This window comes from Muscardinus avellanarius (genome assembly GCF_963383645.1).
Source record: "Muscardinus avellanarius genome assembly, chromosome: X".
Taxonomy (NCBI): domain Eukaryota; kingdom Metazoa; phylum Chordata; class Mammalia; order Rodentia; family Gliridae; genus Muscardinus; species Muscardinus avellanarius.
The window spans coordinates 26,218,081-26,238,794 of NC_137792.1; the positions used below are offsets into that span (position 1 = coordinate 26,218,081).

Consider the following 20,714-nt stretch of genomic DNA (forward strand, 5'->3'; position numbering starts at 1 on the left):
CACCACCACTCCCAGCCGAAAATATTACAATTTAAAGATACAATAAATGCAAATATTTACTTCCATTTTGGTTCTTCACCAGTTTTCAAAACCTGGTGTGTGTTTAATACTCACAGCCTATCTCAATTTGGATTAACTACATTTCAAGAACTCAGTAGCTCATGTAGCTCAGTAATTGGAATCGCAATTGGAAATTGCAGTTCTAGAAAGGGATTTAATATTGTGATTCTTACAGTGGGGCAACTTCAGAAAACATTCCTATGTCTTGAGGAGACACCAGATATTATCCCTTGAAAAAGTATTTCTTTTGTTAATAAAACTTGAATTAGTACAGCGCTGATGTGTAACTGAAGGAAACACATAAGAACCTTAGTAGCTATACAAGTGGGATGCTTCAAAGTGTGCTGGTTGCAGGCACTTTGAAAGTATCTTTCATGCCAAAATATTTTATGCCATAATTACACTAATGTGACTTTCGTACATTCATTACTACCACCTTCTGGGGTTTTTCTTTAACAATTGGATTATTTCTTTGTAAATCCTAAAAAACTCTACCCTGGGGGTGATAGTTGGATTACTTTCTGGAAAGTTAATTCTCTTGGAGTTTAATTATTTTTAAAGGTAGAGTATTTATTTTCTTGGGTTTCTGAGAAGTATATTGAGAGCTCATTATCCTGTGAGTGAAATGCTGTGGTAATGACATGATTTACATTATGATTTGAGACTATAATGCACCAATAAAAGCACATAAAAAGTGTGACTTGGGCAGGCCCCGTTATCCTCTCACCTTCCACCATGTGATTTCATAGCAACAAAGCCCTCATCAGATGTTGGGACAATGACATAGAATTTTGTAGCTTCCAGAACTATGAGTCAATCAATTCCTGTTCACTTGAAATTACCCATTCTTAGGTATTCCATTATAGCAGTACAAAATAGGAAAAATAATCACATACTCCTCTTTTCCATGTAACATTATAATTTTATTTTAAAATTTCTACTGTTTTTGATACTGGGGATGGCACCAAGGGGCATGATAACTCTCAGATAAACCCCTATTCCTTTCTTATTTTTTATTTTTATTTCAAAAAGGGGTCTTGCTGAGTTGCTTCTGACAGTCTAGATAAGATGCTTTAAGCTGACCTCAAAGTAATAGGATTCTTCCAAGTACTAGGACAACAGGTGTATACCACCACACCTGGGTAAAATTTCTATTCATAAGGTTAGCCCAAGGTTACTATGAAACATTACACTGTTTCAGCCTCCTTTCATTGAAATTTTAGTGGATGATTATATATTTGTTGAATTGCCCTGACTGACTGCTCTTCTTAGGATAGCCCTTGTCTTAAAATTAAATTTTCAAGTATCTTTGAACTATGGGTTGAATGAATTTGTTCATTACAGCAATATATCTTAAACAGATGTTCATAAGACTCCATTAAACCATGCTGCATGGCCTACTATTTTTAACAATTGTGTTGTTTTAAAGTTACAGTTGTTTTGACAATCCATTATTAGTATTTAAAAGTATGTATATTGCAAACACACAAAACAGACACATACTGAAAAAAACAAATAGAACTTTGAGGATAAAATATTTGAAAAATGTGTTACTTAAAATTAGCAGTAAAATGAGATTTTCAAATAAATCCATGTTAACTACGATTTACAATACAATATAAGCCTGTACTATTAGTTGTAAAGCCAGGATTTGGAGAACTATGCTGGCACATTAAATTTATTCATTTTCACGGCCTGCAGACATTTTAATGTCTGAGTAGCAATAAGAACAAATTACCTAAAAACTTTTAATAGGGTACAATAAATTAAGACTGAATGGTAATGCAAAAGTGGGTACAACGGGACAAAATTATGAATCTCATATAATGATCCAACGACACTTAATGTGTGGAAGCAACATTGGTATTCTGGGATGTAAGGTCCTAATTGTTTCTCTCCTGTCAGAAAGAAATTGCACATCAATTTCAAAGTATTACAAACTGTTCATTACATGTACATGGTTGTGTTTTGCAGGCTCTCTGGGAGACTGAGCCTTCTTTACAAAACAAGCAAGGCTAGAAAGCTAGAAGAGTTTCTCCGATGACACTATGTATCCATTAGAATTCCTTATTTATAAGCTAGAAAATTGCTTATGCTGATAAAGGGATTCATAGTAGGGAAATGAAGGAGCTCACAGAATTGAAAAGAAAATAGAACCAGTCTTAGAACAAGCAGAATATCCACAAATCACCATAGTAGATGTACTTTATTGAGTTTGACCAGGCGTCCTTATTAGAATAATTGAACTACAATCATATCACTTACCTCAAGATTAAAAATCTCAAGAAAAAATATGATTAGCTTAGCATGGGACCTGTGCTTAGGAATACTGGAACGGTAAGAGAAAAGTTCAGGCAAAACAAGCAGTTTGTAATACTGTTGGACAAAATATTTGATTTATCATCCCATTAAGACTTCTCAGGAGCCGGGCATGGTAGCACATGTCTTTAATCACAGTACTTGAGATGCTGAGACACAAAGGTCTTAGGTTTGATGTCAGCCTCAACAACTTAGATTCTGCTTCAAAATTTAAAAAAATAAAAGAGAGCTGGGTATACAGCTCAGAGGTACAATATTCTTGGGTTCAGTCCCCAGAAACAAAGAAAAAAATACTGCTCAGGAACCCAAGAGGAATTTGTGCTACAGTCAGTCAATGAGACAGTTATAATACATACTTCAAAATCATTATGTCTACCACATACTATTTAAATATTTTAGCCAGGTATCGTGGCACACGCTTGTAATCCCAGCCTTCAGGAGGCTGAAACCTGGAGGATTGCGGTTCGGTTCGCGGACAGCCTCAGCTACCTAGTGAGGCCCTCTGCAATTCAGTGAGACCTGGTTTCAAAATAAAGAATAAAAAATAGGGTAGGGGGTGTAGCTCGGAGGTCAAATGCCTCTGGGTTCCATCCCCAGACCCGCAAAAAAAATAAATAAATATTTTAAAAGATTTTGTTAATGTGTCATGTTGCATATTTCAATAGAGTATTTGAATGTTCTCAGAGATACAAGAAATGCTTGGTATGGGTATGATAAATATTCTGATACAATCATTATACAAGTTGTACATGTTTTTAAATTTAACATGTTCCCCACAAATATGTACAATGAATATGTGTCAATTAAAAATAAAAATCAGCCTATTCTACTAATTCTTGGAACTTAAAGTTCACTTAAATAACAAGTCTATGTTTTTGTTAGTGTGAATTTTGTTAAATCAAAGAATGGAAAATTAAAAGGAGGTAAAAAGGATGCTTGCTCTTTAACTGTGTTTTTCTATTACTTGATCTTATAAAGGAGACATTAAATAATATAAAATATATATTATTTTGAAATTTGTAGACTACAAGCCCACTGTGACAATTAGCCATGCCTTTTTAGTCATAAAATAGCCATAGATAAAATGCAAATAAAAAGGTAAGGTCACTAAAACTATTTACAAAATCAGGTGACTGGCAGAATTTGGTTCTCTCTCTCTATTTTTTTATTTGACATTCATAGGATCAATGCTAAATTTTTTTGGGGGGATACTGAGGTTCCTGGAAACCCTTCTACCTCCGGACTACACTTCCAGACCTATTTTTATACTTTTTTTATTTGGAAAGAGGGGCTCTTAAGCCAGCGCGGCTGGCTTCGAACCTGCTCCATCCTCTTGTCTCCGCCTCCCAAGTGTGGGGATTACAAGCACCCTGCTCAATGCTAAATGTAAAAAAAATTATAATAATATCAAAAATACATATTGTGTTAAAAATTATTTCACTACACTACTATGAGGGATATCATAGGTGAGATATTTCTCATAAAAGATACTAGCTCATATACCATAAGAAGTCCTAGAGCTATGGTAAAATGTAAAGGTATTATTTTACTTTTTCTAAAATATTTCTTGAAATTATTTTCAGTAAAATGAAAAGCTGAACCTAGGACACTTATGGACTATATATTCATAAAAGTATATTTATTGACAAATAGAAATTAATAATAATCCCATAAAATCCAAATATAAAATGCTACCATATAAATATGCATTCCTTTCAGATGTATTCATTATTTTTCAGTTGCCCATATTTCTTCATCTTTCCTCTTTATTAATTTTATCAGAAAGCCTAAATATAAATTCTTTGCTAATAGAGTTCTGTCAATTATAGACTTTAAAAAAGAACAAGAGCTTTAAAATTCATTTACTCTGATGTTTGCTAGCAATCAGTTTCTGGCTTGTACTTAAAATCTGGTTATATAGTGGGAAGATTAACCATTATTATGACAAGATACTTACGATTCAATTTCATAAATAGCTGATCCTGAGCAGAGTCAACTGTGAATAGGTCTCTCATACTATAATTTGTCAATTTTATCATCGGTCAAAATTTCCAAATTATTTTAGGACATTTTCACACTCTTTTTGTATTACTTGATCATAGCTAGGCCTTTCTTTATGGTGGCTTTCACAATATTGTTCTTTCTTCATTCCCAAAGTCATGTTTTCTTAAGTGAAACCTAGGTTGGATCCACTACTTTCTGGAGTGTTTACAGATTGCACTATGCTTCTATTTCAGCCTTAATATACTGAACAAATGAAGCTTGAACTATTAAGGGAAAAAGAGCTCTTGATTAAACCCTGTATCCCTAGCAGAAGCCTTGTCAGTTTTGCATGCAGTAGACTCATGAATGATTATTTAACGGATTCTGGTATTTTTAGATATGCTTCAATGGGTAAGGGAATGGAGCCAACCTATCCTTAAAGTGTCAACAAATGTGAGGATTTTATGAACAATGTACACAGAAGAGGTAAGATAATTTTTTATATGAGACAGGATAAAATGGCAGGAAAATTAATGTTGGGAATAATGGTTCTAAAGGAACAATACAATAAGAGTATAATTTTATTTGTTCATTACAATAAATATTGTTCATTATAATATATTTAATATATGAAAAATGTTCTATGCATTGAGGAATATTGGTTAGCAATGAATATAATGCTTCCATTCTGGTAAAAATCCTAGTAATAAATATAAATAAATAAAATGAGCAAACATATATAACAATTTCAGTAAGTGATGGTGTTACTAAGAAGCAAAGAGGATAATTTGGAGGAAAAGCAATCCTGTGTGTTTATGTGTGTTCACATGTGTTTTTGAACATGAGTGTGTTTTTCTTAAAATAGAGGCAGCTACAAAAGGCATGTGTATGGCATTAGAGTATGAATATTTAAAAAAGGAAAATGTTACAGAAATAAAATAAGGAAGGCTGGAACAAAAGGGACAGGGAATAATACTTAGGAAAAAAGAAAAGTAAATCTAAAGTTAAGAATAAGCATTAGAAGGAACAGGATGAATCTATGTATGAAGAAACATCAAGAAGATAAATGTGGCTGGAACATTATCATTACAAAGTACTATTATTTCATGAAAATTATTTGTACTAACATTAATTTTATATTTCAATAAATATTAATTCTTCTCATTGCTTCTATATTGATGTGTACAGCTTATTCATTTAAACTTGAGATTTGCAATTATCCATGCTCTAGTTTTTCATTCTTGATAATTTCATACTCTAAGAAAGGGCATCCCTTAGGAATGACTTGTTTTTCATGCATTTTAAGTGATTTACTGCTGTGGTTATTGCAGTAAGTTATAGTTTTTGTTCTTGCATCTTTTCAATATTGTACAACAATCTGTCATCTTCTTAAATGTGTTATGTTGTATAACAGAACTGTAAGAACAAGCCACTGAAATTATCCAATTATTTTAATATACTTATTTATGAAAGATGCATTCGATGGGTAATGATTTAGAGCCCCTTTCTGAGTTTCTTCACTGTGCCAAACTCCCAATAAATCTGTTATTTACTACCTCTGCAAAGATTTACAGGAGCCAAGAAGTTGTAGAAGAGTTTCTAAGCAGCAATAAAAGGCTAACAATATTTACGTAAGAATGAAGTGCCCAACTGTTTAACTGTATAAAGAGACTGAATTCTCATGCCACTACAAGCTTATAACATTGAAGATTATGTTAAACTGTATTCCTGTTCTTATACATTGCTGTAACCCTAAAGCAGGTGACTAGAGACAAATTATCTTAGCAGTAAATTTTCTTGCTGATTCCCTTATGTTATAGCTTTGTAACTACCAAAAGAAATCTTATGAAATTTTATTATCGCTGGGGAAATATAAAGGGCAAGCAATAGTGTGACTTATTCTTAACATTGGGGTCCCAATGAAGGGCAACAGATGGCAGAAATATTTACTCAAGTGATTTTTCCATCAAAGTTTCTATCAGCATTTGAGTCTCAGCAGTGTGGCTGTTAAGAAGCCGTCAAACTCACCAGCACTGTAAACTCAGTCAGCAATGTAAAAACTGACTATATAGAAAACATACTTGTATCCAATTTAGTCTTTTACACCATATGCCTTTTTGTAGACAGCATTTGATGCAATATGTATTAATATGATGTCAGTTGTCTCCCATAGAGTCTTTTGAGGGAATAAATTGCAAATTATTAAAGTGCATCCTAATAAAAACAAAATTTCATTCTCTATATCAGATACTATCAATGACCTATGTACATCCATTCAGCACTCATCATTTCTGTACAAGCCAATGTCTTTTCTATTGCAGCACCTTCTATATAAGAGCTTTCTGGGCTGCAAGTGCAGAAATCAAATGTGAAACTCTGGGCATTTCCATTAAGAGGAAGACAGCCTTTTCATGGAACCACTTGTCTCAAACTTTTGGACAGGAGTCATCTCAACTCCATTGTGCTCTGTGAATCTAAACTCATCAGAATTGGGTCCTTTACAAAGCGATTTTTTCAATCACTTGTAACCAAGGCATTCAAGTCCAGCTAAACTTGTCTTGTATTCTTCTTTCTTTGCCTTTTCAACTCCAAGGCACCAGCACCCACTCTTTCTATCCTCTTCATTATTCCCCAATTAAGAGATGACAGTAATATTCTCATGATATACTTAACAGAGCTTTGTTTGCAATTTCTCTTTCCTGTGCCCATTTCCAACTTGGGAAAGGAAGAAGTATATTTTGCTTTAGTGGAATATGACTTTATAAGTTTTTTGATGTTTTATGGTTGGACAATATGAGTCTTAAAATATAATTCAATCCATTTTGACGTATTTTCCTGTCATATGAATACAGATATGTTGCTATTCTACAAAGTGAAAAACATTTGATTGAATTCATGTGTAGCCAAACAAAATATGTAAATCTATTGCACATAGACCATCTAATATAAATTATGGGGTAGTAAAATAACATTGCATGATATACTGTAAAACTAATTAAACAACACATGACTATATTTTCCTAAAAACAGCAGTTAATTCATATCAAAATAACACATGCTGTTTTACTCCCTATAGTTTGCTTAGCCTTTGTTGAATTAAAGGCTAAAAATCCAATCTAAACAAACAACCCCATTAATGTTTACTTCTTAAGCTAGATTATGAATGAAATTTCTTAAGATTCGGTGCCTTATGCTTGTTCATCGCAACATTCATTAGAAACTGCTGTTAATTTTTAAATGGTTCATGAAGAAGCACTACGCCATAAAACAGGCTGCATTTCCATTAATGGAAAGATTATTCATCTCTTTTAAGTACTTTTTTTCTTAATATAAGGGCAATTTTTATAGTTTATACAGGTAACTAGGAAATTTTCAGTTTTCATTAAGTGGCAGCCCTTTGTTTAAAAACTTTCTGCTTTCTAGTGTATAAAAAGAAACTACACCTTTATGATTTCTACCTTCCTGTTTTCACTCAAGGTATTTGATAGAATTCCAAATGACTGTCACTATATGAGTTAACATTATCTTCAAAATTTTCTTTCATGGTGTTCAGATTTTTCTCTGAAAACCCCCATTAATATTTCTTGTTAGAAAATAAGTAAGACAAAGTGTCAGCTATCTGTGGCTGATGTATCTGATTGAATTGGAATTTCCTCAGTTCTTAATCCAAGAACTATACTTTGAAAAGACCTCATGCCACATGAAAATTAAGTTTATTAAAATTTCCAGGTAGTTCATTATACATTTCAGATGTGTGAGAAAAATAAATCAACAAAAGTATTTTTGTTTTTCTAAATATAATCAAAGCATTTTTAAAATGAATCATTATAATTAGGGATTACATTTAATGAGCATTTTGTGTAAATGCCATTCTTAAGTGGTTTATACATATCTCACTGTTATTTTCATTTTAGAGAATAGAAATTTAAGACATGGAGAGAATTAAGGCAATTTCAAAAGCATCTGCAGCTATTAAGCTAAAGGAACTGGGATCTGAATGGAAGCTTTCTGAATTGAACACCCAACTTCTTAACCTCGCTTCCAAATTGCTAATAGATCCTAATGTGGTATATCAAAATATTTATTTTGGTTGATAATAAAGCTTTACATATTCACTCAACTATGGCTTATTGAATGAGCACATAAAAAGAGGAAGAGATAACCAAATGACATTACTGATAAACCAATTTTAAAGGCATACCATATGACTGATATTATCTAGGTTAAAAGATGGCATTTTAGAAGAGATTCTCCATAGTATCATTTTATATTGCTTTAGAATATCTTGAAATATATTAATTCATATACTTAATTTTATCATGAAACTTATGACAGAGAAGAGATAATTGAATTGTGTGGAATGAAGCCATCTTTCTGGTAGTGGTAGACCTTTTCATATGAATGATAATACAAAGCATCAGTTAAGGCACTTATTTCTCTTTACTAAATAGTGAAAATAATGAATAGAATTGATTTAAAGAAATTTATGCAGACAGGCTTATAATGTATACAATTTTTTTAAATTTCATATCTAGATGTTATTTCTTTACTGAAATAGTACCTCTTATTCTTTAAATCCCTAATAACTTTTTGTTATTATGTGAGCTACTTGGTTGATTTTCCTCAAAGTTGCTAATAAGCACTATATATATATATTTTTTCTAGTTAAAAATTTTATAGAAAACATTTAAACCCTCTCATATTCATTATTATTTAAGTAATAATTATTTTGGGGAAAACCCTGAAATTTCCAAACCATTTATGTACCCTACCAGTGAAGATGTCTTACAGCATCTTATCAGACACTTAATCAAATGATTAACCAGAATGGAAATATATCCTCAGGTATATTTGCATGCATGCATGTATATACATGTAAATTTGCATGATTTGGGACTGAACAATTCCCAAGTAAGAAATACTTCGACTATTTAGATAATTTGTCATTTCATCCACAGCGCCTTAGCTAGAATTATTTCCTAAATATCTACAATTCCCTTTCTTATTTTACCTATAAATTGAAAAAGATATAGAATAAATAAAATAGACTTTTAAAACCTTCTCTAATTATAGGGAAAAGTTTTGATAAATATTAATTAATTTTACCTAAGCTATACTCTCAAGAAGTGAGATAAGGACTTTTTAATATTCTCCAAACATATGAAATTCTTATATATTTAAAGGATTCTATAGAACCAATGTATTAAGTGATCAGTTGCCATCAACATCATTTGTTTTGGACTACTGCTTCTTGCCAATTTGGAGTAAATGAGAACTGATTTAACTTTCCTTCTTGAAACACTGAAGCAAACAAAATATATGAAACAATAACTTTCAAGACACTGGGCATCAGACATTGAAGGACATTGATTCCTCACAGATTGGAAACAAATAAAGAAATCCTGCAATTGCCTAAGCTTCCTGTCTAGAGAGATTTCCAGACTAAGACAAAGAAAGAGAATGTTCACAAAGCCAGGTGGCCAGCCTCCTTGAGTTCAGGAGTGGGAGCTGATAGTCGGAGGAAGTTAATGTGGCTAGAGATCAAAGGAGAAAATGCTATCAAAGAGATAGACATGCAAAGAGAGAACTTTGGTGATAAGCAGAAAGCTCCCTTTCAGTCTTTAGCTGAGTACTAATCAACTCATATACTCATATACATGAGAAAACTACCCAATGTTAAGAAATGCATAGAAGGGTTAAAGAAAATAATCACCAAAGCTTACAATTTGTTGGGAATATTGCCTGTTATGCCAAGGCAAAGCTCATAATTCACAAGGCATCAGGGTACTCAGAAGGTCTTTTCTGTAGTAGTGGGATAAAATTAGCCCTATTTAGTTACCACTAACAAAATATAAAAGAATGACCTGAAAAATATCAATTTATTTCTAACTAGATTAACTGTGTTCTAGAACAAAGGTTAAGAAAATTTATTTGAATACCAAGTCAACAAATTAAAATTTCCAATATTTTGCATTTGAAAGAAATGTTATCCAAAGAAACATTGTAACACTAATAATGAGGAAGAAAATAAATCAATAATTGACTCAGAATAGAAACAAATGATAGAATTAACAGAAAGACACATTATAATAGTATTTCATATTCTCAAGAAGGTAGAGGAAAGATTGAACCTATTGATAGACACTTGGAAGAATAAAAATATCCAAATCACACTTCTAGGAAATGAATACTATAATGTCTGATGTTAAAAACACAAGCTAGATTGGATTAGTCACAGATTAGTCATGGCAAAATATTATATAAGTTAATTTGACAATAGAAATAATATATTACAATTTATAGAGGAAAAGAGAGACTGCAAAGAAAATGAGTGGAACATCAGTGACGATTGCAGCAGCTTTAAGTCACCAAATATATGTGTATTTGAAATTTTCCTCTTTTCTAAAATTAACTGTATTCTAGAAAAAAGGTTAATGAAATTTAATGGCTGAAAGATTTAAAAATTTGAGGAAAGTGATAAACTCACAGATACAAGATAAAACAGACTTCAAGAATAAAAAACCTGAAGAAAGCCAAAGCATGTAATAAACAAATTGCTTGATCTCAAAAGTATTCCCTAATAAACCTCTTCATGCTAATATCTATTTTAGAGTGGGCTTTCAAAGGAAATGAACTTGAAATATGTACCAAAATTCCTGCCAAGTTCTGGGGACAAAATAGCTTAGTGATAAAGTATGTGCATAGAATATGGAAGGCCTCATATTTAATCCCAAGTACAACCAAAAAAGAAAAGCAAAATACCTTCTGGGAAGCAGAATGTATATATTTGTATGTTGTTTGACTTGTTGACAATAAATACATGTTAATTTCTTAATAAAGCATAGATTATATACTTTGTGTCAGATACCGTTTTATATATGTCTATGTATCTCCCCAGCGACACCTTGTATGTCTATATGATATTTATACTTTTCTTCCTAAGACCTAGTTTATGCGGTATTGGCTCAAAGTTCACTTCCACGTCACTAGAAATCTTTCTTCTGCATGATACAAATTTCCTTTCTCCAAATGATGATGCTAGCTTGTATATGTTTGTCTAATATATACATAATTATATGAGATTTGAAGTGTTAACATAGCTTGTAATATACATATATAGGAGTTTGACAGCTTAAATCCTTAACGACGAAAGACAGTTTACCATGCACAAATATTTGAGAATATAGAATTACCAAGTTTAATATAACGTTGCTTTTATGAATCCAGCATTCTAAATGCCTAAGCTATTAAATATACTATAATTTTCTTTGCCTTCATTTGTCTTCATCAGTATTTTCTGGCATAAAAAATTGGCCAAAATTCAAATTCAATTGATTGAGAATTGCAACATACACAACTTGAGTTAAAACAGCTACAAAAATACTTAAGCCTTAGTATAATAAACACAATATTTCTTACACCTAAACTATATAATTTATCAACTAAATTATATCCTCCAAAATTCAATTTATTTTTATCTGTGTGTTCAAAAGACACACAAGTTGAAATTAAACTATACACTGGTTATAATCCATATGTTGCATCTCCATTAACATAAACCATAAAAAGTCAATAAGTACCACCAATTAAGTCTGTATTGTTTTGGCCTCTGGACTATCTCAGAAGGCATTTTGTCAATAGAATATATAGAAATATTGCTACATTGCCACAAATTGTCTTTAGGGAAACAACTGCAATTTTATCATGATGGATATTTTTCGGGACTTTATTGCTAAGTCTACCACAAGTTCTCCTTTTGGCCAGGTTTCAACATAAGGCAAAAATACACACTGCCCCAAAGCCACAGTGCACCCTGCTGTAAGATGATGCCCTGCATCACAGATGCAATTACACTTGGCAGTTCATCAGATAAACCAGCTCTGTCTACGCTGACTCTTTAATCCTTTTGCAAAAAGTTCATAGCAGCCTTCCAACATGATTACTGTTAAGATTTTATATTATCTTTGATGAGAACAACAAAAGAGATGAATTATAAATTTTAGTCATCATTCACAACATGAACTTTAAAAAGTCAAATACTTATGATTTTATGGTAAAGATAAAGACAATTCAGAGAGAAATTTAAAAAAAAAACATACCTTAAGATACCATTTGTATTTAGCATGCTCCCAATTTTCAGGAACTTGTGTCTTTTTGAAAAACTGTTCAGCTTCTGTTAGCCACTGATTAAATATCTTCATATCGTAATGAAAACGACGCCACTTTTCAACAGATCTGTCAAATTGCCTAGAAGTGGAAAATGAGGATCAAAGAAATAAGTGGATAATATAAAACAAGTTGTGTGGACATAGCATATATTTTGCTTATATTGACAAAGCTAGTATTTTGTAGTTTCTTATATTTGTGGATTTCAGTGTCAATTAAGAGAAATAATCATTGACAGTGAATAGAAAGGATGATTTAAATTTAAAGGCTACTTTTATCCTTTAAAATTGAATATATATATTATATTGAAATAAGAAAAAAACAACTATTTTGAAGTATTGGCATTTTGTTCCCTGTGATCAAACTTAATATTTTAAAATTTCAAGAATTTACCAGGATATGGTATTACAAGACTGTATTCCTAGTACTTGGGAGGTTGATACAGGAGAATCTCAGCTTTGAGGTAAGTCTTAGCAATTTAATAAGGCCCTCAGTACTTACTAAGACCCTGTTTCAAAAATTTACAAAATTAAAAAGTGTTGGATATATATTGGGTATTCAATGTCCGAGGATTCAATACCCAATATCCAAAAAATAATTTCTAAGAATTTTAAGAGTTACCACCATCATAAATGAAATATTTGAAGTTATATGTTTAATTGTAAAAATTTTGTTCAAGGTGTTTATCAACAGATAAATGGATTACAAAATTCTGGGAAGTACACACAATGGGATTCTACTCAGGAATAAAGAATAACAAAATTACATCTTTTGCAAGAAGATAGAAAGACCTGGAGAACATTATGTTAAGTGAGATTAGACAATCACAGAAAGTGAAGGGTCATATGTTTTCTCTAATATTTGCAGGATAGAGAATTATTGGGAAACAAGAGAGACTCCTGATAATGGAGGGGAAAACCTCAGTTGAGCAAGGGAAAAAGGGCAGGGGAAAAGGAAGACTGAGGTTCATTAATGAAAATACTACCATAGACTATGGATATACATGTGAATATTAACAATGTCAATCTGGGTACTTGGCATTAAGATAGAGGGAAATAGGGAGGTGAGGGGGCACCAGGACTCTGTGCATGTATGCCATTGTCAATATGATTTACATTATGATGTGAGACTATAATGCACCAATAAAAGCACAAAAATAAAAATATTTTATCCAAATCAAAATATCATATAAAATTATCAGTTTCAATATTACTCAATTCAAAACTATCTCTTCATTAACATCATCGAGCATCCAGAATAACAGATGTAACTTGTCCTTTAGGTTCATATATAAGCAAGTAGCCAACAGGTATACTAATTTAAACCAGATGATGACTATCTTTCTTCATCCTTTTTGCTTTATTGTATCCACTAAAATGTTAAATCAGGATGCTGGCAGGGCTCAGTACAAGGCAATATATTTATATCTCATATGAAAAAAAAATTAAGATACAGATATTGGTCATTTTTCTGGTCATAGAAGAGACTGAAAAGAATTAAATAAACCAGTAAAGATATATATTTTTCCCATCTCAGTACTTCAATCTCGATACTTCTGAGTTCAATCTGTGGTACTGGAGATTGAACTCAGAAGTATTCTATCTTTGTGCTATATTCCCACCCCAATTTTATTTTTTACTTTGAAACAGGGTCTTTCTTGCTAGGTTGATGAGAGTCTCTCTACTTTCTGAGGTTCTCAAACCTGCAACCCTTGTCTCAGCCTCTCAAGTACTGGGATTACAGGCATGCACCATCATACTTGGCTCAAGATACTATATTAATATCTCATATAACAATATTATTATGAAGGCATTGGTAATTTTATGCTCATAGAAAAGATTGAGGAACAAATTAAATAAGCTAGAGCTTCACATTCATCATAAAACCACCATGCGTAAGAATAATTTGGGGCATTAGAAAGCAACAACAATAACACAAAACATTAACAATAACATAACACATATCCTGGGTCTCTACAGCAGATCAATTAAATGAGTATCTTTGGAGGTGGAACTTTCATATTTGCTATTTTAAAAGTACTCAGAAAATTCATTTGCTTTTTCCCCATTTTTTTACTGGAACATTGTAATTATACATAAGTACAGAAATGTGATATATTCATATGTGCATGTAATAGAATTTGGTCAATTTCATTCCCCAGTATCTTGCTTTTCATGTCCCTCCCCCAATCCACTTCCTCTATTCTTATGAAGTCCCTTTTTATTCATTTACTCTCTCTAGCTTCCACAAATGAGAAACAATATACAAGCCTTGACTTTTTGCGCCTGGCTTAATTTACTAAGCATGATATTCTACAGTTCCATCCATTTAGCAGGAAATGACAAAATTTTGTCATAAAGATATGGTGAGTAAAATACTACTGTGAATATATAACTCTATCGTATATACCAACCATGTTTTCTTTTTTCATTCATCTATGGTGGTATTGTCTGTTGTGAATTTTGCTATTATAAACATAGGTATGCATATATCACTACAGTATTTTCACTTTAGTCCTTTTGGATAAATACCAAGGAGTGGCATAGTTGGATCATATGGTGATTGCATTCCTCGTCTTTTGACTAGTCTTTTGAGAAACCTCCATACTGATTTCCATAGTGATTATACTCACTTGCAGTCCCACCAATAATGTATACGTTTTCCTTTTCCCCAGATTCTCACCAGTACTTGTTTTTTGTGTTCTTGATGATTGCCATTTTAACTAATACACAGGGAATTCTCACATACATTTAAGGTGATTTGAATCCTTATGGGGATACATGAACTACCTGGTCTCCTGGAACCCGTACTAAAAATCTATCTGCTAGTACTAAATCAAAATTCATTCTTAAATTTGCTGTAGAGTTGCCTCTGTATATAGTAGTCAGTCAGTTTCTTTTTCACTTAAGGTTTCATGGTCTATACCTTTGATTACTGTGACATCTTCTCAGACCTTTACCATCATTTAGGAACTTTAAATAACTTCAGTACCAAATATAACCATATCAACATATTATTTACTAGGAAAGGGAAAGAATTTACATTTCTTGAACCGTTATTGTGAGCCATGTATTGTGCTCTGTGCTTTTATTGTACTATATATGTATATACCAGTTCATTGAAACCTACATTATCCATGTAGCATAACAATGATTATTCCCACATTCCACTGCGAAAAGCTAAGAGGCCGAATAACTTGCCAAAAGGTCATAAACATGGTATTAAATTGTCTAGAGGAGGTTTTGATGCAGATATTTGTGATTGCAATGATGCCTTTGTACTGTACCACAAGTTCTTTAGTGAGAATTAGCTTTTTATATAATCAAAGCCCAACTTACTAGTTAACCGATTAAAATATATTTTGGGGATTTTCTTTTATTTTATTCTTTATTAACCACCTAAGAGTAATTATATATCTGCAAGTATACAACACTCTGACAGATCTGCATTTAATAAATCACAATATATCTAACCTTAAAAAATATCCCAAACTGAGTATTTTGGTGGCATGAAAAAGGTAGCCAGTAATAGCCAATAGAGGCAGTCTCTAACTATAGCTGGTTTAAAAACAAGAACCTTCCTTTGAAAATTGATGGTATTTTAGAGTTAATAAGATATGCCCTTCAGCAACAAAATGATCTTGAGAATGTTTTGTGCATTTACAAATAATTTAGTATGCATGTATATTAATGGTATCTTTTATACAAAAATTAAACTAAGAATATATATTCCCTTCAAAAGAAGAATTACACATTGTATGTCTAACAAGCACTTGTATCATTAAAATCAAGAGTTGTTGTTTAATGGGAACATATAAATCTATAGAGGGTAGTTAGCATTGCTCCATCTTAGTGAGACTAGATTTGATTTCATTTTCCATGATATATTTTTATATATTATCTAGTTTTATTTATTTATTTTATATTTTATTTATATTTTATTTTATTTATATATATTTATTTTATATTTTATTTATTTTATATATTATCTAGTTTTATTCAATGTGCTTTTATATTTGAGAGTCAGAAAAATCAAATACTTTAGAAAGAATTTTAAACGGCAGTCTCACAGGCTAGTGATTGCTATTACACCAAGGAACTTGCTGGTTTGTCACAATTTCTAGTCCACCTTTGCAACGATAATGGATTCCCTTCTTAGTTTGCTTTTATTCCTATCTAATAACTTGAATTATCCTCTTGCCAACACCTCAGCAACTAGGAGGTGTGACCTTTTTTTAACATACATGCTACAAATACATGTACTCTCCATTCCAAGCCACTGCATACCCAAAAGATTTCCAACCTCAGACCTATTGCAACCATCTCATCCCTCGACCAACTGAGACATTGACAACTATTTCCCATCAGATTCCACAAACCCTCCTCCTCTTGATATATAATCCTTTTTACAGTTTATCTTTCTTCCATATTTAACCAAGAAAAGAAAGCCAGTAGGGTCTCTACACTTGATTAAGACAAAGCTAGAATTAGAAAAGAAAGAAGAATGTGCTGAGAGCTTGTATGCTCCATTTATACTCCTGTTCCAGGTTTCCAAAGTGAAGCATGATGGGGTTTCCAGCCACACAGAACCATTGCCATCAACCCAAACCCACCAACTGATAAAGGACTTGGGGATTTGTACATCAATCAAATATTCCTTAAATATCCTCCTTTCCCTCTGCTTACTTCTCTCAAACTCTTGCAACCCGAGACTTTAATTCTTAAAGACTTTCTATAAACAACATAAACTCTTACTTGATAAATATATAAAGTATTCAATATAGCATGCAACTGCTAAAACTTTGATAACTGTGAAGTTGATTTAATTTTATTATTAAAGTTAGTGTTAAAATGAGTAACTCTTTTCAAACAAAATATTAAAGAATAGAAGCATATGCTTTACATACGATGACATTTAATGTGAGTAATAATATTTACCCGCAATTTGAAGCATCACATAAATGTTTTAAAATATAGTCTACAGCATTGTTAATAATGGATTATAAATCTAGTCTTGAATTTACTATGTAAAATTACATTTTTTGTCATGATTACTTATAAACGTAAACTCCCACCAAGGAAGATTCTGAATGGATATAAATTTTTTGCTGATTTTACAATGCTACTTTTATAAATGTAATCTTTAATCTGTCCCTGTTTTCTATAAATTCCTCTCACTCCATTAATTGAACTGTATTGGGTGAGGAAAAAGGCATCAACAACTAGAAACAGAAAGTTATGTTAAAAATAGAAAATAAATGTTTTTCCTTCCATGTTATTTCTAGGGAAAAAATTGCATTTTCTCCTGGCAGTAAGTGTAAATGTAGCCTAAACTATATAAAGTACAAAAATGTCAGTGTAAACATATGGATAATAAATCAAGTGATTTTAAAATTGTGCAAATATTAAAATTTCCATTCACTATGCAAGCAGTATTTAAAATTATACCGCTACTTCATTTATGTGCAGCATAACTTATTTCCTGCTGTTCTTAAATCAAGTTAGTCAGATTATTCTTGAGCATAAATTACATTTAGGGAGTAATTTAGGTACTATGGGACACACTTTAACACTTTCAGGCCATTAAGGTAGTGCTCCATTCCAAGAAATAAATTTAAATAAATAACACCCTAGTAGCCTTTTGACATATCCATTGTGACTTTACACTTAAGTCTGCAAAATCAGCATTGGGCTGCTGATTATTTCTTCCTACATATTTCATCTTTGATTAGGTAAGTGTTAAGGACCATAAATGCAGGTGCTGATAAATAAAAATTAAATTAGTTATCTGCCCCAAATCATAATCAGTACCTTCCTAAGTCCTCTTTGCCATGGTTTGGATGTGGTTTTGTCCCCCAAGGATCCATATGTTGGAAGCTTACACCTCAGTGCAATGATGTGGAGATGGGGTTCCTTTAAGAGATGGGGCCTAGTGGTAGAACACTGGGGAACATACTCTCAGCAAGGATTAACGTTGGTAGTAAGAGGGTTGTTGTAAAGGCCTCAGCCTGACTCTGCATAGATCCCTCTGACTCAGCCTGGTGGGGTTACTGCTCGCTCTGACATATATTCCTGCCATTATGTGAACAGCTATGAGGTACTCCCCAGGGTCAATTTGGTTCTGGCACCATGCCCTTCGATCCCCAGAACTGTAAGCTAAATAAACATATTTTATTTATAAAGTTGTCAAGTCTCAGGTATTTTGTTATAGTGAAAAATGCTACTCTCCCCATCACACATCCTAATAGTTATGAAGTTTCTTCTGTAGAACCTGGCTCAACCTGAGGAGCTTACCACAGCTCCAATGCTCCTCAGCCTTCCCAGACTCCTTTTATTCTTACAAATGTTTAAATTTTATGTTTTTAATTTTTGGAGATACTAGGGATTAAATCCAGGGATGTTCTACAAAAAAGCTACGTTTTCAGCCCCTTTTATTTTGAAACAGGTTCTTGTTAACTTATCACATTCTGGCCTCCCATATAACTTTCATTTACTACTGTTAGGATACTTCCCCCACTTTCTAGACAAAATACAAAAGTTCATACCTAATTTACATAATTGGTCTATGTGTATAATTAGACTCCACTCCTAATGTGTGACAGTCTTAATGCTACTACTGGATACAGTCCTATACCTGAACCCATTCTCATGCCTCTTCAGACAGGCAGAATAATGATCAGACTACCTACAGTTTGGAATCCTGACTCTACCTTGAACCATGTAACATTGGGCAAGCAAGTAATCTGTCTGAAACACTGTTATTTTAAATATAGCCCATACTTCCTAAGGTTAATTATGAGGGTGAAATGAATATCTGTAAATTTCGTAAGACAAAATCTTCCAGTGTTCATCAACACTTGGTATTTTTAGACATTAGAATTTCAGTCATTTTAGTTGGTATATGAGGATATTTTATTTTTATTTTAATTTACATGTCCCTGAATATTAGTGGGACTTAGAAACATCAAGTTGTTTGGATTTATTACTTGAGAAAATGAGAAAAGTCTTAGTATTACTGTGACACTTAAAAATATTAGTTATTTCCTATACAGTGGTCATTTTATTAAAACATTAGGTCAAGATATAGAATATGATAAGCAGTTCACAAACCCTTTTATGTCACTTCTCACTTTTCAATAGTTTTTATCATCTTTCAATTGGACTGTTTATTATTTTCTTAAATATTTATATGAATTATTCATAGTTATTAGTGTGCACACTTTATATGTTATATATGTATTTTAAAAATCTTTTTCCATTCAGTGGTTTCTATTTTGTCTCTTTTAATACTTTATTTTGACATAGAAAAGTTACTAATAAACAATGTTGTCATATATATACATATATATATGTATATATATGTTTTCTTTTTGATAATTGCTTTCTACATTTGCTTAAGCAATATTCATTTAACTAATATTCATTAACATATCATTTATATAAAAAGCTATATTTTCTCTTTCAGTTATGACTATAATACTACAAGATTATATTTATGTGTATGATTTGAAATAGTAATATACATAGTTTTTCTAAGCAAGAGATTCAACTTTTATTTTTAAGTAAGACATTTATGTACTACAAAATAATTATTTACAGTGGAAAAATAACAATAAGTAAGGGAAAAAATGTTTGTCCCACTTCTAATTCCCCCATTCTACTACTTCAGCTCTCATTGTTAATAAAAATTTTATAATTTGAAATATTTATAGAGTAAGGTAAAGAACTAAGCAAACACAGTGGTATAAAGTAATAGCTTTCACATTCAGTTTTACTATTTTCAATATAGCCAATGCTGGTATTTTTACAGCCCTAGAGTGACATTTTATCTTGTAACACCCTATTTATTTTATTGATCTCTAGTCCTCCCTAGGTTGTGAGCCTGGTTCTCAGGCTTCAAAAGTTTGGACCAATACTTTGATTTTAGGTTCTCACAGTGGTTATAACACTTGAGCTTAGGAACTCTTTCCCATGTCTTTATTGCATTCCTTCACTGTTGAATTTCTACACATTTTGTTTCCCTTGTTTCTCATAATAACTTTCCAATTATTGCCTATGAACAAAAAGAAAAGTTAGACTCTATTTGAATTGTATTATCACTATCAACACCTAATATGACTTCTTTCCAATCCCTGGAATATCTTTTGCCATGATTAAGGACATAGGCCTATTTTTCCCTCAAATGGA

At 32.0% G+C, this 20,714-nt stretch overlaps 1 protein-coding gene across 2 annotated transcripts in view; it reads right to left on the bottom strand.

The window, feature by feature from the left end:
• Positions 1-20,714, bottom strand: part of DMD (dystrophin) — a gene marked incomplete at both ends in the record, with an annotated part of 2,101,015 nt that overhangs the window by 1,152,733 nt on the left and 927,568 nt on the right. For both annotated transcript variants that reach the window (XM_080719244.1, XM_080719243.1), the window contains one exon: positions 12,462-12,609. In XM_080719244.1, the coding sequence (XP_080575370.1) occupies positions 12,462-12,609 (148 nt within the window). The remainder of the gene's footprint in view (positions 1-12,461; positions 12,610-20,714) is intronic.